The sequence below is a fragment of the Protopterus annectens genome, chromosome 5.part0, assembly GCF_019279795.1.
Source record: "Protopterus annectens isolate FY-2018-M chromosome 5.part0, PAN1.0, whole genome shotgun sequence".
NCBI lineage: Eukaryota > Metazoa > Chordata > Ceratodontiformes > Protopteridae > Protopterus > Protopterus annectens.
The window spans coordinates 1,868,667,215-1,868,691,996 of record NC_056735.1 but is presented as its reverse complement, the minus strand read 5'-3'; the positions used below and the strand labels follow the sequence as shown (position 1 = coordinate 1,868,691,996).

At 40.7% G+C, this 24,782-nt stretch overlaps 1 protein-coding gene across 1 annotated transcript in view; it reads right to left on the bottom strand.

Annotated features, from left to right (window-relative positions):
- The window catches only part of NAA16 (N-alpha-acetyltransferase 16, NatA auxiliary subunit), a 2,694,704-nt gene that overhangs the window by 462,511 nt on the left and 2,207,411 nt on the right, over positions 1-24,782 (bottom strand). The window contains exon 17 of the mRNA XM_044071699.1: positions 24,538-24,636. Within this exon, the coding sequence (XP_043927634.1) occupies positions 24,538-24,636 (99 nt within the window). The remainder of the gene's footprint in view (positions 1-24,537; positions 24,637-24,782) is intronic.

Here is a 24,782-nt window from a genome sequence, read left to right as displayed (position 1 = left end):
TAGGAAAGTATCAGAGGAGACATAAGCATTGTTTTTATGCTGAAGGATAATGTTAGTAAAGGCAAATAAGGCAGTGGTGGTGCTATGGTTTGGTCGGAAAGCATGCTGAGTACTGGATAACGGAGGTAGTTAGTAAGGAGGTACTTTGAGACCTGAGAGTGAATGCATCTCTCTATTATTTTGGAGAGTGGACAGAGAATAGCTATGGGTCGGTAATTGGTTAGTTCTGTGGAGGGGCCACCTTTATGATGGGGAATTATATGTGATACTTTCTATAGTGTGTGAACGTAACTTTATGACAGAGATTGGTTAATCAAGATGTGTACTAGGTAACCAAAGCATCAGCTGTGATTTGTAGGTATTCACTTGGGAGGTTGTCTGCTGCTAATTTGGTCGGATAAGTTTAGTAAAGAGTTTTTTTATGTTGGAGGTAGGAATAGGAGAAAAAGAGAAGACAGTGGGGAGATTACTAGTTGAAGGTGTGGATTGGAGGGGAGGGGGGGGTTGTGTTGTATAGCTAGTGATAGCATGGTTTGTGTGAAGTGTGTGTTGAATGAGGTAGCAATATTTTCAGAGGAGTGAGGGATGTTAGTAGGAGGGGTACTGACTTTACCTGGGTGGAGGATAGAGGTTATGGAGGACCAAAATGGTTTGGGTTGTGTTGGGAGAAGTCTAGGTCAGACTGGTAGTATTTGAATTTGTCCTGATTTATTAGCTTTTTGACTCTATAGCGTATTTCTAGCACTTTGTCTAGTTGAGGGTGTTTTGGGTTTGAGGCCATGCTCCCTGGCTTTATCCCTGTATTTCATATTGACTTAGTGATTTTCTGTAGCCATGGGGAGGGTTGTGCTTTGTTTCTGGAAAGTATTATGTGGGTATGGTAATTACGGAGCCTCAGGAAGGTAGTATTAAAAAATTCCACTGCATCATCAAGACTGAGGTACTTCAGAGGATGCCAGTTACATTCTTTGAGGGATGAGATGAATGTGAGTGGGTTAAAGTTTATTTTTTGACGTAAATTACGGTAGATGACAGGTTTAGATTGGTATAGGTGTTTTTTGAGTAGGAATGTTGTGGAGTGATCACTGAGGCTATCTGATAAGGGAGAAGTGTCTAATTCGAAAGATGGTTGCTGTTACAGCACATAAATCCTCTCAGCTGAAATTTACGTGGGTGGTATATCTTACCTTGCACTGTATGAACATTACTTTTTAGAACACCACCAATTATGTCCAGTTTAACTTTCATAGCCAGAGGAAAGCATGGATACCTGCTTCGTGGTGTGTAACTGTTTTAGCCAGAGGAAAGCATGTTGACTTCCTTTCCAGCTATTACAGGTAAATGAGTAGTTTGTGGTAACGCATTGGTAGCTTAATGTAGAAAGTTGTAAAATTGATGCTGCAGTCGAACGTTGAGGTATTAGGGTCAGGTTGGAAAACATTATCCATTATCTTGATTCCTGTGATATTGAAGAGTTGTATGTTGGCGAATGTTTGTTGCAGGTTGCCCACACAAACATGTCATAGTCCTAACTAGAATTGTGAAAACGGTTTGTGATACTTGTGATGAATTCATGACGAGGTGTGTAAGTTGCTAAAATAGATGTTGTGATTTGACAGGTTATACCACATGGTAGCTTACCGGGCTTATGTGCTATGGATTTTTGAAAATCGAAGACTGGGACGTGGGAACAGAGTTGTAATTCCGGCATGTGCAGTGTCACGTATACGACAAAAATTTCCTGAAGATGACAACGAATATGTCGGTTTCCTGCCTTTTGAAGGGTTTTGGGTATACCCGGAGTAACTGACATACATTGGTGTAATGCGAGTCGAATGACTATTCAGTGTCTATAATGGACACTGGAGCATTATGTTTCTCTGCTATAAGGATGTCTGAAAGTGTAACATGTCATGCGCTTGTCTATGGCAATAAAAGTTAGAATTCTTTGAAAATTGTTTGGACTTATGATTATTTGAAGCAGACTGTGTGAATAACAGATGTACTGGAAAGGTAAATATGGATTAGTCATATTTCTTGGTAAATACTTACTTTGGGTGTACAGCATGTATTGCAAGCAAGTAGTGCATTGTAGGTAATGTGTGGTATGCTTGATGGCAGTGTAATGCAATAGAGCCAATTAACGTCCTGCCATACATCATGTCACCAACCTAGATATGGGTAATAATGCCTTATCAGACCATGGCTCTGGGTCATGATGATACTGGTAATAGTTGAGACTGTGGACTTGCATAGCTGATGCCTTCCTAAGTACACTGCTGTATTGGGTCACCAAAGTTCACTACTGATGGGAAATGTGTCCGTGTCCATAATGTCGCATTGGACATGACACATTCACTCTAGACATAATCCAAACCCATTTTACGGTGGAGTTGACTGTGATCTACATCTGTGAGGTAAACTGAACATTTTCAATATGTTTCTGAAGTCAGGCACAAGTCGTGACAACTGTAATATCATAGTTACATCTGTACTGGCATTGTATGATGACTCGATACTGCACTGCTGAGCATTTATTGCCCATTGACAGAAGGGGTTATGGGAGGTCGCGAAGTGTGATTCTCATCGCCTACTGTGATCTTGTCCTTGCTGTACTATGTGAACGCACACACAAGTCAATCATGGCTGAAAGATCATGGATGTGAAATATTGTAGACACAATGTGTAGTACAAACGTATTACTTTCTACGGGCTACTGTTCAAGAGCGAGCGATATGAAGTGGTCAGGTGCACACACACCCAGACTGACCAACACAAAAGAAGCAGTGGTTTGTAACATTTTATGTAGACCTTGTGGCGAGTACATGGCTGGGTGTATTCCACCTAACTGTTATACAGCCATAGTACAGCTTACGTTTCTGTGAAGGTGTAGTCAGGGCCATTAAACTTTTTTTGTATAAATGAGCTCGTCTAACAATCAGTTTATATTTCTATTTACAGACAGCCATATGTTGCATTGCAGCACTGAAATCTATTTTGTTTAAAGTTCTTTGATGCAGCCAATATTTAGTGTATTATAGTACATTTGTGTGGAACTTTTCATTCAATAACTGCATGGATTTATAATTAATTTTTTTTTTAATTAGGTTAAATCAGTATTCTCCACAAGCATTTGATAGAATGCCACAGTGTTTGGCCTATGGCTGCCAGACCAGAAGAGGGCGCATGCCCGAAGGTATGTCATTCCACCGATTTCTGCGGAATACACAACTGTGCACAGTGTGGGTGCGTCGATGTGGAACTGATGTTGGTGACATTCGAGAATTTGTTAAGGCGGAGATAGTGAGCAACCCCCCCAAAGCATTACCTGTGTTCGCGTCACCTTCAAGAAGACATGTTCAAACTAGACTATCGATTTGAACTGATGCCAGATTCCATGAAACCACGTAGACCTTGTCGTATATTGAAGGCCAATGCACTACCAACGCTGTTTGACTTTGCTCAAAAGCACATACGGAATACTTCAGTGCAACGTATTGATCGGAATATGCGAAGAAAGGCATGTCTGCTTTTACAGTAACAACTACTTAAAAGATGTCAGGAAAGTAGTGTCCAACGACCAGTATTGAGCAATCAAGCTTAAAGACCATTAAGCAATACCAGGCTTGTATATAGTCACTCTAATGGGGATGTCACTTGCGAGTTACATACTGAAGTTAATGTGAAATATCACAACATTATCTGTAGTCTAAAGTCAGGTGGAGATACAGAGAAGGTTCTTAAATATTTGATTGTATTTGTACTACACCAGTGGTGTGCACAAATATTACTGTTGTACTTGTATTGGCGACCTAAATGATGTGCAGAAATGTTACTGTTGTAGATGCACTTGCAAGTGCATCAAGATTACTGGGTCAATTCAAGGTTACAATGTAGTATATGAAGTTGTTCTCCTGTATTTTCCAGCTTGTGGAGGACCTGCTGTCAGAACCACAGCCCATACAAGAGCATTTGGAGGAGACAGCCAGAAGCAGTAATATGCAGGTAAATCAAATCAGTTGCATCAGGCAAAAGTACACTTTAAAGTAGCCTATGCACTCCATTTTAAAATGTTTGCAGAATGGTGTACAAGTAAGGCATTAGTACTATGCATAATTACATTTGTACTGCACTGGTAGCGAGAAATTTCATTAGTACATAATTGGAAAATAGATATGCGAGTGGCTATGGTACGGTTGACTAACAGTTGTACATCTCTGTGAGTATCAGTTAGACCCCACACGGGCTTGGAAGTATAAGTAGTTAAATCTTAATAAGGTGTGCATTTACAGGATGGATGTTCTCATGCCCTACACTGTTCAAGCAGAACAAATCAAAAGTTAAGGTGATAAGAGTCTTGTCAGTAACACTTTCCTGTAATGGAATTTTGCAGTAGAGATGACTGAAACAGGAGGGTGTGTAGGACTCTTTTTGTGTGAAGAGCTCATGCAGAAGTAATGTGTATTAGAAAGGGGAAGTTGAACACTCCTGGGTACAAATTCGCACAACTTTGGAAAAAATATTGAGTATGACCCACTTTGGTAGAAGAGGGTACATAACCAGATGGCGCTGACACATTCAACAAAACTAAAGGGTGTGTATACATAAAAGGATAGCCATACATACATCAATGTCTAACTCTTAATTCTTCTCCATTTGGCTTAATAGCAGCAAGCATCAGTTTTGGACAATGAAGATCGCTGTGAGGGAATGCAGGTGGACGTTACTGAGCAGAATACCAGTGTGTACATGGAGTCAGGCATTCATCCTACTTATGCAAGTGATATGTACAAATTAGTACATCAGTGAAATAGCAGATGATATCAGTGTACAGGGATTCCTTTGAGTTGTGATTCAGTAATGACCCTAGTTGTTTGGGGTTTTGCAGTGTACTTTTGGATTACATCCCTTGGCACCTGGGGCCATCATTGTAGCACTTTGTCCATGGTCAGCTTGTCCAGGAAAACAGAGCACACCGTATGCAAACATTATGAAGGGATATGGCATGGACGAGTGTGGCATAGCTGCATCTGTCCGATGTATTTACAGTACCAATTTCACAGGTGCGTTTCTGTTGAAATTGTTTGGCTGGTAGGTCACAATGTCAATCTGAGGACATGGCACACCACTGTACGGAAGCTTAAGTAGAAAATGTAAATCAGGTGTGATATGCAACCAGAAGTGCAGGTGTTTGAATGACCATGTTAGAAAGACTGTGAATCCGTACATCTATTATAAGGCTTAGTGTTTGTGATGTATTTGTAAATGGCCACCACAGCACAAGCATTACAAGCATGAATGCCCCTCAAGTTACTGTCACAGCACATCAGTTCGTAACATGACTGCCATGATTCAATCTGACATACCTACACTGACCTGTGTCAGTGAAAAGGTTCTTTTTTAGGCATGAAAATGCTGCAAGGCTTTTTATGTACTCGGCCTTAGTGTGTATGCTAATTGTAATGTATGACAATCAGTTTTGAGATATACTGCTAAGGGTGACTATACTTTGGATTCTAAACAGGTGGTGATGGAACTTGGACCATTCTGCACAGAGGTTATTGTGGACAAGAGTGAGGTAATGATTAGCAGATTGAGAAAAACAGGTAAGTTGAAGAACAAGTCCTGTCAGACCCAAAATATGCTGACTGCAGTAAGTGTTGGAATACAGGCAAATATACCAGAGACTAGTAGTAACACATCTGAAGTAAAGTTCATCCAAAGCCATAATGTTGCTATTCAATTTCCAGAAATAGTAGTGCAAACATTTGTAGATCACAATTACAGTAGGGTGTCAAAATGCACACACAAGAGAACTGCTTTGCAGCCAAGCACAGAAGAGGACGTAGGTCATACTAATGTAGAGAGTGCGAGTAATCATCATTCAGTGGAACAGTCTTGCATTGAAGCAGTGCAGGTCCAAGAAGAAAATGAGGGCAGCATGTGTAGTGACAACAGTAGTGAGGATTGTACGTCTGAAGGAAGTATAGCAAATATGGGTAATGAGAATCTGAAAGACCCAGACTGGGGAGAATCCTCAATAAGCATGTCTCAGTCTGAGGCAGATGAATCACTCCAGGAATTGTCAGAGGAGGAAGACATTGTTGGACAAAAAAAAATCCCTGTTTTTGAAGCATGCCTCGATAACTTTTTGATGAAACTTATATGTCCAGTGTGCAGGGCAGCAGCTTGTGAAATTGAGAAGAATACCATACTTGGAACTTTTGTTTGTGTTAAAGTGTCCTGCTTTCATGGACATGAAATTCTAAGCTGGGAAAGCCAACCACTGCTTGGTCGAATGCCAGCAGGCAACCTAATGAGTGCCGCTGCAGTACTGTTCAGCGGTAGTACTTATGCACACATATCAAGGTTTTGTGTCTACCTAGGTGTAGAATTCATTGGAAAGACTACATACTACGACATACAGAGTCAATATCTTTTCCCAGTTGTGCAATTCCATTGGCACGAGCAGCAGAAGGAGCTGGTGAAGGACGTTGAAGGGAGACTAATAAGGTTAGGTGGTGATGGACACTGTGACAGTCCCAGATTTTCCGCTAAATACTGTACCTACAGTATGATGGACTTCGACACAGGATACATACTAGATTTTGCTGTGAAGCAGGTCTGTGAAGGGGTGGCATCAGTGGGACTTGAGAAGATAGGTTTTGAGAGGTGCATGACAAATTTAATTAGTAAGGGTTTGAGTATCGGAGTAGTAGCAACAGACAGGCATTGGGGTATAGCATCACCAATGCGTAGTCAATTTACTGACATAGATCATCAGTTTGACATTTGGCACATGTGCAAAAGCATTCGAAAAAAATTATGCTGGCTGCCAAACAGAAAGGACAGGAGGATTTACTGCCATGGTGCCGTAGTATCTGTAATCACTTGTGGTGGTGTACAGCAACGTGTGAGGGTGATCCAGTATTACTTATGGAAAAATGGTTGTCCCTGTCATGTCATGTGATTGACCAACACAGCTGGGGGGGGGGGGTGCAACAAAATATGTGAAATGCCCACATGAAGTACCAGTCCCTCTTGGGACTGATAAGAAATGGCTAGAGGAAGGAGGGGAGTGCCAAAGTGCACTGCATAAGATTGTAAGTAACACACTGTTTATAAAAGATCTGAAGCAGACGACAAAGTTTTGTCATACTGGCAATCTGGAAGTATTCCATGCATTGCTGTGTCGTTACTGTCCAAAGTTAGAGCACTTCAGCTATGAAGGCATGAAAGCAAGAACAATGTTAGCTGTCTTGGACCACAATGCAAATCAAAATAGGGAGCATTTAGTTATTAGATGCCCCTCTAGTCGCTCCGGGACAGTTGGTGAAAAGAGATACAGAATAGTGTATCGCAAGGCCAAGCAGGAGTGGATAGCAAAGCCTATATTTGAAGGTAGGAAGTATGACTACATCTATGACCTCATGATGAACGTAGTGTCTGCCAAGACAGGTAGTCTGAGTGTGGAGCCAATCCAAGTACCAGAGCTGCCCCGAAACATAGCTGGATCTGAGCGGCCAGAGAAAAATACTGTGATTGCACGGTTACAGTCCCGCTTCCGCAGTAAGTCGTAAGGTACACGTAAACAAAATTTGCAGTTAGGACTATCTGCTAACTAACTGAGTCCAGGATAAATTAAGGATAAGTTGCTTGTCATGTCAGTATGCGAAAGAACATGTAGAATACAAAAAGGAGAACACCAACTGCTGCAATACTGGTTTTAATTCTGGTACGAATACATTTTACTTAGTGCTCCACCCATTTTATACAAATCTTTAATTAGATAATTAATGCACCATTTTATTATTAATTTATTACCATTGTTTCATTACTACTTAAAGCAAACAAACTTGACATCTCTATGCAACATATTAATTAGAGAATAAATAACATTCATTTTGATGATATAAGCATGAATATAAATACTATCAATAAGATATATACCTATTTTCACACAATGTTGTCCTTGCAAGCAAACCCATTACCTAAATATATTTAAAAACATTGAGAAATATGTGAAGAACATGTAAAAGACTAACATTACTATAAACATTATTTCAGATCTATGTACTGGAAAAATATATTTCACCTACATATTACACCTCCATGTTCATCCCATTAGGAAAATAGTTTTCAAATTAAGAATGAACCTTGACTCCATCAGTAATTTTGAAAAATGGCCTCATTCCCAAATACATTGGGTCTACCTAATACACTGAAAACAAATCCATCTGGAACCCCCATGATTGTCAAAATGCTTCCCACTGGCTCTCCATTCTATGCCTTATATCACCCAGGTGTTCCAAAATCCTTAATTTAACCCTTCTAGTGGTTTGTCCTACATACCAATTCTGCCTCTCACAGCCACATCCTATAATATATACAACCCCAGTTGAGTTGCAATTATAGAATTCCTTGGCATTATATTTAACCCCATTGATTTTACAACCATCCAAATTCCTAATCAACTCACACACTTTACATTTTCCACATCTAAATGATCCCTTCTCTCACTTTCACCCTCTTTATCATTATTTCTGGAATTTAGAATTTCCCTGAGATTAGAATATCTTTTGTATGAAAAAGTTACCCGTGATGGAAAAAGCGTTCCAATTTTCTCATCTTCACAGATAATTGGCCAAAATCTATCCACTAGTTCTTTTAAGGTTTGAGAAAAATGGGAAAATTTAGTTACAAAGAATATTTTTTCATCAGATTCTAAATCCACTATTATTTTTATAATTATAATGAGTGTCACGATCTTCAGAATATCCCACTTTAAATCTCACTCTATTCCTTGACTTTCTGGTTATGCCCAACTCATCTTCCACCCTTCTCCTGGCTTTTTTTATGCTCATGACAGAATACCCTCTCTCTACTAACTTTCCTTCCACTTTGTTAAATTCCACTGGAATCAAGTTTTTTTCCGAAATGTGTCTTCCTATTCTTTTAAATTCACCAAATGGGAGAGATTCGATCAAGGAATCACTATGCATGCTACAGGCATGGAGAAAATTCTCTGCTGCAGTCTTCTTGTAGTATGGTTTGTAATGAATTATATTTTCCTGACTCACATAAATTTCTACATCCAAATACTGGATAGATCTTCCCCCTATATTATAGGTAAAATCTAAACCCCAATTATTTTGCTTCAACTCTGAAACAAAATTTTCAAACTCTTCTGGCACACCACTGCATAAAAATAAAAGGTCGTCAATAAATCTTTCTCAAACCTTAAAAGAACTAGTGGATAGATTTTGGCCAATTATCTGTGAAGATGAGAAAATTGGAACGCTTTTTCCATCACGGGTAACTTTTTCATACAAAAGATATTCTAATCTCAGGGAAATTCTAAATTCCAGAAATAATGATAAAGAGGGTGAAAGTGAGAGAAGGGGATCATTTAGATGTGGAAAATGTAAAGTGTGTGAGTTGATTAGGAATTTGGATGGTTGTAAAATCAAAATTCTATAATTGCAACTCAACTGGGGTTGTATATATTATAGGATGGCTGTGAGAGGCAGAATTGGTATGTAGGACAAACCACTAGAAGGGTTAAATTAAGGATTTTGGAACACCTGGGTGATATAAGGCATAGGAGAACCCAATGTATTTGGGAATAGGTGAAATATATTTTTCCAGTACATAGATCTGAAATAATGTTTATAGTAATGTTAGTCTTTTACATGTTCTTCACATATTTCAATGTTTTAAATATATTTAGGGTAATGGGTTTGTTTGCAAGGACACAACATTGTGTGAAAAATAGGTATATATCTTATTGATAGTATTTATATTCATGCTTATATCATCAAAATGAATGTTATTTATTCTCTAATTAATATGTTGCATAGAGATGTCAAGTTTGTTTCAATGGTAATAAATTAATAATAAAATGGTGCATTAATTATCTAAAATGTATTCTGCAGCAGTTGGTGTTCTCCTTTTTGTATTCTACATGTTCTTTTGGTGAAGAAGTGGAGGATTTGTGTATATTTTTAGTATGCGAAAGAAGCCAAATTTTTATGCAGTGCCATTGGTACATATTAAGTACAAAACAGTGTCAGTCTGTGAGACTAACAGCAGCGGCCAATCTGACTACTGTCACTCAGTACAGAAAAAAATCCAGGTAGAAGCATCACTATTGAAAATGTAAGAAATGGTAGAGTGCGTCAAGCTTCATATTTGTTTGGTAAATGAGACAGTCATGGTGAGGCAATTACAGAAGTAGATGTTAACTGGTTTATGAAAGGTAAATGTAGCTGTTGGATGGGATGGGCCATTCAATTTGTGTCCCGTGCACAAAATTGTAGGCAGGGCAGTTATTGAAAGATTACACGAGAAACAGTGTCAGTCTGCGAGACTGACAGAAGTGACCAATCTGAATAGTGTCAATCAGTACAGTAACAAATGAAGGAAGAAGCATTACTAGTGAAAATTTGTGAAGTGGGTGAGTCCCTCAAGCTTTATATGTCCTTTGAAAGTGACAGAAGCTGATGTTAACTCATGTTTGAAAGTGTAATGAAGTTGGTGGATGGGATGGGACATTCAATTTGTGTCACATGCACTGTATCAGCTGAAGTTAGTCTTTGTTTTCATCCACTTTTACCCGTATTTATGGTGAATGCTTGTATCGCTTTGAACATGGGTGGTATGGGTGAGAAAAATAGGGAATGGCCTTAGCTAATGATATGCAACCTGTTATATTTCAGGTGACATGTCAGTGTATAGTAGCTGAAAATGAGTTGTCTGAGTGGGTATTAATATACACAGAGCAACAGGTGAGCCATGTAAAGTGTGTATGCATATAATGGTGTAATTTTTTCCAATACTTCTCTCTCGTCTATGAGTCCTGGTGATTGAGAAAAAGTGATGTGAAAGTTGGGTGATCCATTTTCCGGTAATGAAATCTTTGCTGTCCTGAACACTGCTGGAGAGAACCGTCCAAGTGACAATGGAAATGGTATTTGACATGGATGCCAGAATTACCGAGCTGATAGCAAAGGTGGGTATCACATGTGATTTTACAGCATGCAAGAAGTGAGGATTAAGTCATACATAAGTGTTTATATCTGTAACCTAACAGTATGTGTTATTGATGTGCATTTACAGGTGATGTGAATTGAGATCTCAACTGAAGAAATACAGCCTGAACGAAGTCAAAGTATTGGCAGAGTACTCATGGTAAATATCGCACAAAGGAAATATTACAGCCAAGGTAAGTGTGATTACGTTAATAACGATAGCCCTTGAAGCAAAGATGACAGCTCATAAGCGAGTTATGAAAGGTAGACAATACTCATACTTGTTAGTGAAAGGAACTGTCATGATAGTGTGTTGTACATGATTGTTTTCTTTATGGTGAAGGAATTATTGGAGTCAGAGTGGCATTGGTTCTAGGTTGCCATATTCAAAGTGGTTACAGTGCGAAGATAAAATGTATAGTGATAACAGCATTCAGGAATACCAGCTGGAACAGGTTTCAGCTCACTGCACATTGCTGGACATGAACACTGCAAAGACATGCTATACCAAGGATGATGGACATTGAGACTGTGACCTATGACAGGGATGGTTGTTGAAACTGTGTCTGCTACATGATGCACTTGCAAAAGAGAGGGAATGGGAGGGTTCAATGGCAGTCAGTTGATTACATTCTGTGGTGGTGTAACAGAAACACTTAACAGTTGCAATGGTCATTGTCTGGTTACTTGACGTGCCTGACACACAGCTATGTTAGATGTTGTAAGGGAAGGAAAACCCAATGGTTATGGTCTGCTGACTTGAAGTCATGGCGGTGTGACACTATTAAGAATGTTTGATGTGCTAATGGAAGGGAAGCGCAATGATCAGTGGATGGACTGCTTGTAACATTAAAATGAGAGGCAGTGGTAGGTCAATGCTACTAATTAGTGGACGTGCAGCTGATGATTTACTATGTGTTATAGCAAACATTCATGCACATAGTTAATTTAATTGGAAATCTTGTATGCTTATTTTGGCACATTGAATGGAGGCACACCCGTAGGATAAGTATATTGCTGGTCGAGCATGGTTTTGTGTGTTCAGGACTATTTCATACATGTAATTGCATCATTATTTTTATTTGAGAGACCTTGGTATTACAGAGAGTCTGTTAGTTGCAGTAGGGCACTGAATTTGATTAGGCCATGCACAAGGATAAAGGCAAAAATCATACTAAGCAAAGCTATTGTATGTATGAAGTATGTACTGTAAACCAAAACTACATTGAGCTTATGTAACTAGCAGGAACCAATTTCCATAGACACTCTTGCACAATCACTGAGAAGACATTAATTGTTAGACATGAGCCCGAGTAGCAAGTGGGTGGTGACATGGCACAGGAATCACAATGCTCAAAATCCTGTGTGGCAGTTATGCTCTCCTAACAACGTTTACAGTCCAAGCCTTTGTACAGTGTGCTCCCTGTCACCTGTGCAGATGATGATAGCTGGTAACCTTGACACACTGTAACTTGTGTGAACATGTACTAATGTCTGATGCACAGTGTGAGACAGCGTAAAGTACAGTTTTGTACCTACCATAAATGTAGATGTTCGAGTGTCTTCACTGCTGCAGTCATTACACTTGGGTTATCCTGCCGTCAGGTGGTCCCGCAGTCGGCCAGAGTTCCAAAGTCTTGGCCTGGCGTTGGTTGCTGTCGCCTCCTTCCTGACGTCAGTGCGTCAGGGGTATATAAGAAGCAGCCAACGCCATTTTCTTCAGCTTTTCTTGCCCCAGATGTCAGGTGCCCCCAAAAAGATAGGCAATACATATTGCTTGCAAAACATACAATAAGGTAAAAACAAAATCTGTAGTAACCAGCAAATACACCACATAGGTAGAATAGTGTAGAAAGTTATAGATAAGACCCAGCTAAGAAAGAGGGGATGGCAGGTGGGTAACCAGGACTGCAGCAGTGAAGACACTCGAACATCTACATTTATGGTAGGTACAAAACTGTACTATGTTCATCGTGTTTCACTGCTACAGTCATTACACTTGGGTTGAATCCCAAAGCTGAGTCAGGGTGGCTGGTTCTATAGAGGATTTGGTGAGGCAATGAGGCCCTGCAGCACTGCAGTGGCAAAGCCAGCTCTGGATCTAGAGTAAAGAGGCAAGTGGTAATGCTTGGTAAAGGTGTGCACTGAACTCCAAGTTGCAGCTTCCAAAATGTCTTTGGTAGGTACTCCTCTGAGGTAGGCAGTAGAAGTAGCAGTTGCCCTGGTGGAATGTGGTTTAATGTTTTATGGTACAAGTTTCCCATGCTGTGTGTAGCAGAACCGGATACAGTGTCCTATCCACTTTGAAATGGTCTGCTTTGAAATAGCCTTTCCCTGTGATCCTGCAGCATATGATATAAACAATTGTTCAGTTTTGCTGAAAGCTTTTGTTTTGTCCAAGTAGAAGCGTAATTGCCTGTGTATGTCCAAGGACTGTAGAAGTCTCTCCCCTTTATTTTGGGGATTTGGATAAAATGTTGGCAAGTGAATAGTTTGGTTAAGAGCCACACTGGATACCACCTTAGGCATAAAGGAAGGGTTTGTTCTTAAAGAAACCCTGTCTTGCTGGAAAATGATGAAAGGCTCCACTGCCATTAGTGCCTGCAGTTCTGAGACTCTTCGTGCTGAGGTTATTACCAGAAGCAGTGCAGTTTTCCATGATATATATTTTAATTCTGCTGAATTGGCTGTCTCAAAAGGAGGTAAAGTGAGCTTTTCCAAGACGAAATTGAGGTCCCAAGTAGGTGTTGGTGCTCTCCGGGGCGGTCTTATGTTTTTAGCCCCTCTGAGGTACTGCTTTAGCAATGGATGAGAGAAAATAAGAGGATCTGTGTTGTAATGAGCTGAGATGACAGAAGCATGGATCTTAATGGATGAGAAGGATAGTCCTTTGTCCAGCATCTCAGTTAAGTATTGTAGTATCTGAGGAATGTTAGGGACAAGAGGGTCAAGGCTTTGAGCCTGGTTCCAGGCACAGAATCTCTTCCACTTTTCTGAATAAGATTTCCTGGTGCTAGGCCTCCTGGCCTCCAAAATGACATCCATAACAGCTTTAGAGAGAGGTGTTGTCTGTTTGGCTAATGAATCTGCCATGCAGCCAGGTTTAAGGTTTTGAGCTGACTGTGCAGGATCTGATTGTTTTGTTGAGTCAGAAGGTGTGGAATTTGAGGCAAAATCCAAGGTGGGCCTTGAGCTAAGTTCTTTAAGATTGGGTACCAATGCTGGCGTGGCCAGTCTGGAGCAATCAGAATCATCTGTGGTTTTTCTTATCTGGCTTTTAGGAGCACCTTTGAAAGGAGAGGCAGAGGTGGGAAGGCATAAATGTTTAGGCTTTTCCAGCTGAACGAAAGAGCATCCACTTTCCATGCTTGTGTGTGATAAGTCCTTGTGCAGAATTTTTGTAGTTGGCAATTCAGTGGGGAGGCAAAAAGATCTATGTCCGGGCACCCCCATTTTTGCATTATCATGCTGAAGACTTGTGGATTTAATTTCCACTCGTGAGGATCCATGATGTTTCTGCTTAAGTCGTCTGCCAGAGTATTTTTCTTTCCTGGCAGGAATTGTGCTTGCAGATGAACTTGATAAATTAGAGCTGTGTTCCACAAGGTCATGGCTTATCTGCATAGGGGGTAAGAATGAGTGCCCCCTTGCTTGTTTATGTACCACATTACTGTGGTGTTGTCTGTCTTTAATAGTAATTGCCCTGGATGCAGAAGGTCCTTGAAAGCTGTAAGGGCATTTTGTGCAGCCAACATCTCTTTTTCATTGATGTGAAGATGCATTTGGTCTGTGGTCCATTTGCCCTGAATACCTTTTCCTGCCATGTGTGCTCCCCAGGCATAATCCGAAGCATCTGTTGTTAAAGTCTGCCTGGCTGTGGGTAGAGTGAAAGGCTGACCCTTGTTGAGATGACATGCCTGTACCCACCATCGAAATTTCTGTTGTAGGCAGGGAATTAGTGGTATTACGGTTTCCAAGCTGTGAGAGTGTTGAGTCCAAACACTTTTTAGGTACCATTGTAATTTCCTCATATGCAGTCTTGCATATGGAATTAGTAGTATGCAGGATGCCATGAATCCCAAGGCCTGCAGAATTTTTCTTGCAGGGAGTTGGGACTTTGTTGCCATCAATTGAAAATACCGAGTCAGTTGTCCTTGTTTGTCTGGCATGAGATAAGCCATCTGGGCCGTTGTATTTAAGCTGGCACCCAGGAATATTATCTCTTGTGAGGGCACCAGTTTTGATTTATTTTCGTTTACTGTGTACTCTAGGCAACTTAACAACTTTTTACAAACGCCAGATGCTTTAGAAGAATGTCCTTGCTCTCTGCTTGAATCAGGCAGTCGTCCAGATATGGATATATTTGAATTCCTTTTTGTCTGCAAAATGCAATTACTGGTGCCAGGCACTTTGTGAAGACCCTGAGCGCAGTAGATAAGCCAAAGGGCAGTGCAGAGAATTGGAAGTGCATTGAACCAGCTATGAATCTGAGGTATCTTCTGCAATTTTGTCTGATAGGGACGTGCAGGTATGCCTCTTTGAGGTCCAAAGTAACAAGCTAAGCTTTCTTGCCCAACACTGGAAGGAGCTGCTGTAGTGTCAACATTTTGAATTTCGGAACATCCAAGTAAGTATTTAGAGTAGAAAGGTCTAGTATGGGTCTCCAGGCTTTGTCCTTTCTGGGGACCAGGAAGAGTCTTGAGTAAAATCCTTGTCCTTGTTCCTGCTGTGGCACTTTTTGAATAGCTCTCATGTCCATGAGGGCTGCAATTTGTTTTTGTGCCTCTGCCCATTGATTTTGTGGCAGGTCTGGCATTCCTTTTAGCCTTGGAAAAGTGTGAAAGTGGAACCTGTAACCTTGAGACACAATATTCAGCACCCATTTGTCTTGGGTGATTGCTTGCCAGTTTTGAGAAAAAAGTGCTAGTTTCCCCCCTAAGGGAGCTGCCAAAAGGGAACAGTTTGGCATTCATTGGAAGGGGGAAGTCACTAGGACTGTTTCCTGTAAGGTTGTGACTTGTCCTCACCTCCTTTTCGGGTTGAAGCACCCCACTGTCGTGGTCTGTAAGAGCCTTGGGGCTGAGATCTGCCTCTTGGGTGTCTCTATCTGCCGCTTTGTGGCCTGTCTGACACTGGAAAGGACCAATTTTTTTGTAGGTCAACTTCTGCTAAATCGAGGTGGCTGTACCTGTAAGAAATCCTTCACTGCTTGCACAGATTCTGCCTTATCCTCCATTTTCTTTAATACCTCTTCTGCCTTAATACCAAATAAATTATCTTGCTGTAAAGGAGCATCCAATAATTTTACCTTAACATGATCTGGTAAACTTTGTTCTTTTAACCAAGCATGCCTTCGAATCACAGATCCTGTAACTGTTGCTCTACAAGAAGCCTCTAATGAATCAAAACCACGTTGTAAAGTATGCTTTCCCACTTGTTCAGCTTCATGCAATAAATCCTGCATTTCCTTATAATCAGGTTGTTCTGCACTTATACTCATTTTCTGTTTTAACTGAGACAGTAGATATTGTTGATATTTAAGCATGTGAAACTGGCAATTTAAAGCCCTCACTGCTAAATTTGCAGAGGTGTAAACTTTCTTCCCCCATCTGTCTAATGCTCTAGAATCCCTATCCGAGGGAACTGGATATTTAGCCGTGGAAGCCTTTACCCCTTTGGGACCCTGGGAAATAGTTTCTGGGTCAGCAACAGGGTTTTTATAAAGGAATTTGTGAGAGTCAGGGACTCTGTAGTACCTGTCTGGCTTAACTGGAGCAGGGGGTAAAGAATCAGGATTTAAACTAGATTCAGAGAACACATCATCCACAATGTCCAACACTGGCGGAATAGCAAGGGGCCTGTGCTGAGGCAATAAAAGAATGTCTCTGAGCCTTTTCTTGGATTCTGAGTAATCCTCACCCTCCTAATGGAAATGCTCCCTCATGGTATGTAAAGTTTCCCCAAAAGAGTAATCCTCAGGAGGAGAGGCTGAAGGAATTGATTCTTCAGCATCAGAGTCCTCACAGGGGGGTAAAGAGTATCCCTGGTCTGAAGAGGAATCAGAATATATAGAAACCTGGTCAGAGGAATCATAGTCTGTATCCTGCCTAGACCTTTTATCAGGAAGGGGATGGGAACCCCTGATCAGAGTAATCAAGTCTTCGGCCATTTTGAGCATCTGTTTTTTAGGCATGGAGGCCTGTCCAGGTGAATGCTGTACTTGCTTCTTTGTCTTATAAGTAGTTTTAGACTTGGCTGTAGTTGCAATGGTAAGTTTTTAAGGTCTGAAAACACCCTCAGAAGCCGAAGCCTGCTCAGTGGCTCCGGACCTATCTGAAGGGTTAGTCTCCATTGGCCCAACACCTTGAGTATCCAGAGGCCTAGGCACCTCCACGTGGGAGTCGGTAGCGGGTGTCAGGGGCTGCAAAAGCACCTCACTGAGAACTGGCGAACCAGCGACTGGCCTAGAAGAGGCTTCGTCGGCAGTTTTGGGCCTCGGATGCCTGTCCTTATCTGTGCGTTTTTTTGTGAATTCCGGTCGTCGGTTGTTCCGATGGCATGGTATAATTAAACCTTCGGCCAAAGTAATGGCGAGCAAAATCAAACCGACGTTTAATAGTGCGTTTGTTAAATCTAGCACAAAACCGACAACTAGTGACATCGTGATCTGGGCCTAGGCATGGAATACAGTAAGAATGAAAATCCTTATGAGGTATTTGCTTCCCACAAGAAATACAATTATTAACTTTTACTGACATCGGACTGAGGCAAGAAAAAGTTTCCCCAACGGGGTACTTAGCTTTATTGAAGACTTCGGTTCTGAAAATCGAATTTGATATCTCAGGAGTCGGGCGACCAGCACTTGTGAACTGCTTTTGCTTCGGGCACCATGCGGCAAGAAAGACTGAAGAAAATGGCGTTGGCTGCTTCTTGTATACCCCTGACGCACTGATGTCAAGGAGGAGGTGACAGCAACCGACGCCGGACCAAGACTTTGGAACTCTGGCCGACTGCGGGACCACCTGACGGCAGGATAACCCAAGTGTAATGACTGCAGCAGTGAAACACGATGAACATCATTATGCAGCAGTCACCAATTTGATGGCAAAGGGGTTTGTGTGATGTGATACATGTATTTTAGGTATCCTTAAGTAATTGTTAGTGCCTACACACATTTACACAAAGGGGAGAGCGCTATGACATGTGCTTTTGGATCTCAGGTGGCAATATTTAGGAGAACTTGGATTAAGATGTGCAATACGGCCAAAAGGGCACACAGCACTGCCTGGTACAGTGACTTGTAATAACCTAAGCAGGAAAATTATGGAGTCAAAATTGGCATTCTGTACTCATGACACTGACAGTAGTATTACTCCGGTGTGCTTACTGCCTGACTTGACATGTTTAGTTGGTACAACTGCAAATTGGATGCTGCAATCCTTATTTGAGTGACCCTCTTATGTGGTGTTTTCTGCGAACTGCACGTCTCTTTTGTTGTTTTAAAGAGACCGAAGTCAAATTAGTAATGTGAAAAATATGAATAACTGTGTTTGGCTGAGTAGTGTCGACTGCCAATTAACAGCTCGATATATGACCAGTGGAGCAGTAAGATTTGAAATATGCACAGAGAAAGGCAGGGAGGGCCTCAAAGTAAATTTACTAATATGGATAAAGGACTAAAGGATTGCTAAATAGTTTCAGCTGAATTAGAGGAGATCATATTAAGCTCCCAAATGCCTGTTATATGCATTATGCAAGTGATACATACATGCACAAAATAATTTGTAGCCCCCCCCAAAAAAAAATTTTCACTGCATGGAGTATAGAAAACAGTGAGTTTTCAGTACATAATTTTACTGTGCCAGCATCACAGACACAGGTTTGCTATCTACCGTTTTACAGTCCTTCAAAATGTGTGGAAATGATGAAAATGTCATGTAAAATACAAAAACATGTCACTAGGCTAATGTTCCTCAAAGAGATTCTAAAACAAACATAAGTTAACATAATAATGTCTTGTAGAAATAAGGAGGAAATAAAAAAAGTGTACACAATGAAATAATCAAAAATTATCCTCAACTGTTTTACGAAATTTAATTTGAAATTTTTTACATAAATCTTTCTGCTGCTGCCTAACAAATGATTCTGCAGGCAGAGGGGAAGACATTTGAAATGGCACTCCATTCCTTTCTATTGTGAGCTGTCAGTTGCAGTGACAGTTTTCACACCTCTGCAATAGTGTGGGAGGAGGGGACTGTCGATTCATGCTGGACTACAAAAGAATACTTGGAACAAAGGCATCCAGTTTAGCTACAACTCTGTCTGCTGCTAGATAACTTCAAATTATACTGTAAAGCAAGCTCTGATCTAAACATAAATGAGGGTGATTAGCAACAGAAAAGAAGCAGGCCTAACAGAAGGAATACAAACTGACAAGGAGTCACAGATGTCCCATTATATGTCAATGGCATGGGAATTCACAGTTACTTCCTTAGGTCTGGCATGAGTCACAGAAAGGAGACTTGAAATGCTTTATGGGAAAGAGAAAGGCTTGAAGGAGAAGTAGATCACGTTGATATAGCAAGCCCCATCGGTAGCCATGTTGTGGTAAACAGGCTAAAATTACAAATAAAGCACTTAAGAGTCAGTTTTAGGTGTTAAAATAGGTCTGGAAACAAAGACAGACTGAAAAAAACATTTTTTTAGTTCTAGCCCAGAGTTTTCCCTTTAATGGAAAAGGAGGAAAGGCACAGAGGAAACCCAAGGGCCAATCGTGAACAAGTGCATCCCTTGGTGACTCCCCCAGAGGGGAGATAAGGGCAAAGAAGCTGCTGCATTTGGCATTCATGGATGTCGCAAAAAGGTTGCAGCAGGCTGGCTCCATTTGTGGAAAATCTTTTCCGCTACCCCTTGTTTTAGGGACTACTTGTGAGACAACAGAATTGATCTGCTGAGTCTGTCCGCTATCACGTTGGATTTCCCCAGGATGTGTGTTGCTATCAGAAAAAGTTGAGAAAAGGTCACCCACTGCCATGCTCTCAGGGCATCTTGACAAAGCGCATAAGATCTGGTTCCTCCTTGTTTATGTACCATACATCTGACATGTTGTCTGTCTGTACTGCAATAGTTCCCAGCGGAAGAGTCTCCTGGAATGCTTGCAATGCTAGAAGCACCACTCTCATTTCAAGGACATTGATGTGCAAATGGGCCTCATGATCCTGCAAGGTACCTTGGAATATCTTTCCCAGATAATGCCCCCCCCCACCCAATCTACCTAATCTGAGAGACGTGCATGGTCACTGTGGCCAATGGTTGGGGAAGTACAAATGATCGGCCTAGCGTCACATGGGTGGAGTAAAGCCATCAATTAAGGTCTTTTTTGCAAGTTTGTTATTATTTTGTGGGACATCAGCAAATCCTGCATCGACCACTGAGTGGACAGTCGTCACTGGAGAATTCTCATGTGTGGACGTGCTGAGGGGATCAGAGTTATTGCTACTGCCATGGTTCCCAAGACTTTTAGGTCTATTCTTGCTTGTGCTTTTTTCTTCTTCTGAGAGAAAGTTTAACACCTGACATCGTAGGACTTGAACTCTATCTGGAGGAAGTCTGGCCACCATGTTTGTTGAGTCCAATTCTGCTCCTATAAATACATGTTGAGAAGCCAGCAAGATGGATTTCTCGTAGTTTATTGCAATACCTAGGTGAGAGCAGAGCTGCAAGGTGGTGTCTTTTGCTTTTATTAGTAGATGCTTGGTGGTGGTGATTAGGAGCCAGTCGTCTAAGTATAGAAACAACCAGAATTCTAGGTGTCTCAAGTGAGCCGCGACTACTGACATACATTTGGTGAACCCTCTGGGGGTTGTGGTGAGACCAAAGGGCAGAGCACGAAACGGTTGTGAGTGGCTCCCATCCAAAAGCTATGGTGTCTCCTGGATCAACTGTCCATTTATCGGGCACATCCATTTGTGTTGTCCCAGAAAAGGGAATACTGACTTCAGTGTTACCATCCAGAACTTGGACTTTCTTACTGATTTGTTTAGATTGCTGAAATCCAGAATTGATCTCCAGTCCCCTGTTTTTTTTGGAACTAAAAAGAATTTTGAGTAAGTTCCGGATCCTAATTGGTCTGCGGTGACTGTTTGGATGACTCTCTTGTCTAGCAACTTTTGAATTTCTAATATTGCTTGTTCCCTCTGACTGGGTGGAACATCTGGGATCTTTTTCATGTTTGGGATGGGGAAGGAAAAGGGAATGGAGTAACCTCTGGATATGGTGCTTTGTACCCATTTGTCTGTTATTTTTTGCCAGGCCTCTGGGTACAAAGATAAGCGGCCGCCGACTGCCTCCAGAGATGGACAGGCAGGCCTCCTTTCAGGAGCACTGAAAGGGCTTACCAAAGAATGATTCTTTGTCGCCCTTATTCTGCAGACCCCCTCTGCCACGTGGATGGCATTGTCCATTACTACTTCCCCCTCTACCCATGGGGGAAGGTTCACCATGTGGTAGACAGCTCCTAGACAATAAACACAAACTGTGCGTCTATCAGTCAACGATATTTTTTTGTCCGCATTTTTTGAAACCTGATGGTTTCAACTCCTTAGAAGACATTGTAACAGAGAAAAGAAGTAGCTAGAGAAGTTATATATATATACACACACACACACATATATATATATTTTTTTTTTTTTTTAAGGAACTAAGAATTAAAAGAGGGTAAAGTCCTCTAACTTAAATGGGCTATGCCCGGGAGACAGAAAGGGATAGAGAAGGAGAAAGGCGTCTAACGTAAACGGACTAAGGGATAAGCAGTTCTCTAACTCAAAAGAACTGTCTGTAGAAAAGGAGGCTTTAAACAGAAAAACAAGCAGAAAGGGAAGAGCAACCAGAGAAAGAGCCCTCTAACTTAAACAGGCTAATTAACTTTTAAGGTAAAAGCCAGGAGAGGGAGAACAAAGCTGAAAAGGAAGTCGACGGCCAACAGCAGAAAAAAACCCCCCACAAAAAAAATAAATAAATAAGTACACTATGCAGTACGATAAACCACAAATTTTAATTAACAATGAAAAGAAGCACATTTTTTGCAATAGAGAATAATAGAAAGGTTATACTTAGACAGGGCTAGCAGAAAGAGCACCCGATCTTGTTTAGCAGCAAACGAGATCTGGGGAGTTTTCCTAGTGTATGCTGGGATAGGGTTTAGCCACGAGCTAGTGGGAGACCTAGAACTTGCATATAAAGGGAGAGTCGGATCAGATCCGAACCATCCTATTAAGAATGAAGGTGAGACAGGACAACAAGGCATCTCTACTTTCATGGACAATATTTTGGTTGGTCTGGAGGTAATGCCTTGTCATTCGAGAAACGATACCAACAAATGATGAGGTTTCTCAGATGTAAAATGTACAATTTCTCCACCACACTTTTAAAAGTGCATTAAAGACAAAATCTGTGCCCAGATTCTCAACCTCAGAACTGACAAGGTGTTGGCAAATCTTTAGATAGGCAGGTTTTCAACCTCTAATAATAAAGAAAAGTCTGACAGGTAGTATAAATCTTTAGATAAGTAAGATTTATTTACTGTACACACTGATGATCCTGCAACAACACCATTTTCAACCTTTACTCTGAGTGGAAGACTGAAGCTGCGGTGGTGCAGCGGTAGCATTGTCGCCTCACAGCAAGAGGTTCTCCCGTTTGATTCTCGGCAGGAGCGCCTTCTGTGTGGAGTCTGCATGTCCTCCGCGTGGTCGAGTGGCGTTCGAAAGACATGCGTGAATGGGCATGCCTTCATTGAAGGTTGGGCGTCGGGCTGGCACCTCGGCATTGCAAAAATCAACTGCCAGTCATTAGCGGACCAGAGTTCCACTGTGGCGGCCCCTAACCGGAAAAAGGTGAAAGAAGAAAAAGACTCATAGTGGAAGACTATTCAGTAGATTCATTCCCTTTAAATAAAAATTCAAGATTACTACACAACCATGATAAAAAGGTTTACACAAGTACCTTGACAGTTTCAGAATTGAACTATTTGGTTCACACAACTTTACATTAGAGTTCCACATTAGACCAAACTCAACAAAAAACACAAATTATTTCTAACAGCAATGTCACAAAACAAATTTAAAAAAAAAAATCAGTCAAAACAGCAGACAAGATAGGTCATACACTGAAATGTACTTATGATGCTACCTGTGCTGCTTCAATGGCTGATATGTCAGGAATAGTTTTAGGAAGGCTAGATTAGATCCAAATTCTACAATGGGAACCTGAAATTGTGGCTTTCGAATGCACATGTAACTCAAAAACCATGTTAAGTCAACCAGAAGAGATTATTCTTCATGTAGACAAAAAAGAGCAAAACAATATCTTCTTTCAAATAACTATGCACCTATCACTCAGTCTTAAAGCTCTCTCATCAGTAAAAGCAGTTCAACTATAGCTATAACATGCAAAAGGAAAGGGCAGACAACTACAAGAGAAACTCAAAATAACTACTGTACTACTATTATTGTTCCTTTCGTTCACTCATTACCCTTTGTGAAGAAAACTTCAGAGTCATTTTCTGCCAACAAACAAATAATCACAGACAAAAATGCCACAAAAAGATTAGCAAGATTATGTTACAAAATCTGTTCAGAAATCATGTAGTCAGCTAGCTCCACATTCTCGTTTTCACCAAATACACCTGCCTTTCAAATACTGGATCAATTTCTGTTAAGGATTGCTACCCAGAGTGCCTATTAGTCAAAGCTTTTTGACGTAGGATACTTCTGGTGCCAAGAAAGGAGAACATCTCAATAATTCTAGATTTACTGCAGTTGAACAAATCTGAAAATGCAAACATACCTGAACCAGTGAAACTCCCGCTTAACACGTGTAAAATGTACTGTAATTTTCACTGTTTTTCAACTCAGACCTCAACTGAAAATGAGTCATAAACAAGTGGACTAACCCACTCAACAAAATCATTCAGGTGGCAGTACCAAACACACACACAAATATATATATATACACACATATATATATATATATATACACATATATATACATATATATATATATACACACACACACACACACACACACACACACACATATGCAGATCTACTGATGAATAAGCCTAAATGTTATAATTTGCTGTTGCTATACCACCATGAATAATGACCACGGGATTCCTTTTTCTAGATGCACCCCTTTATACTAACACATGGACATCCTAATATACAAATCTGATACACACATTCTCCATGCACAAGTATCTGACAACATGAAAATAATCAGCTTATTATGGGTGCCAGGAAACAGAGCCAATCAAGTCATTGCTAAAAGGTCCTTGAAGATTAAATGCAAAGTTATTCAGTTACTACTCCAGGACTAATTCTGTATTCTCAAAGTTTTTTCAAATTAAAACATCTATACTACACTACAAGCAGACTTTATTAAGATACTAAAGAAAAGAAGCTTTTGCACAAACGTTGAAAACAGAAATAAAGTAAAATATGCTTACCACGATTTGCAAACCTAATTAAGCATTCATGAAGCCATGGATTATTTGGTTCGAGGGAAAAAGCTCTCTTAACCGACTGCAACATTAACAAGAACTTCCCTGCAATGAAAAATAGTACAAGATGAACAGTCAGCACTTCGTTCCAATCTCCCCTAAGTCAATACAAAATGAGGTGATCTATTCAAGCAAAGATAAAGTAAGCCCTGACATGCCATCAGTTCTACTCTAGCTGAGCAATGTGTGTA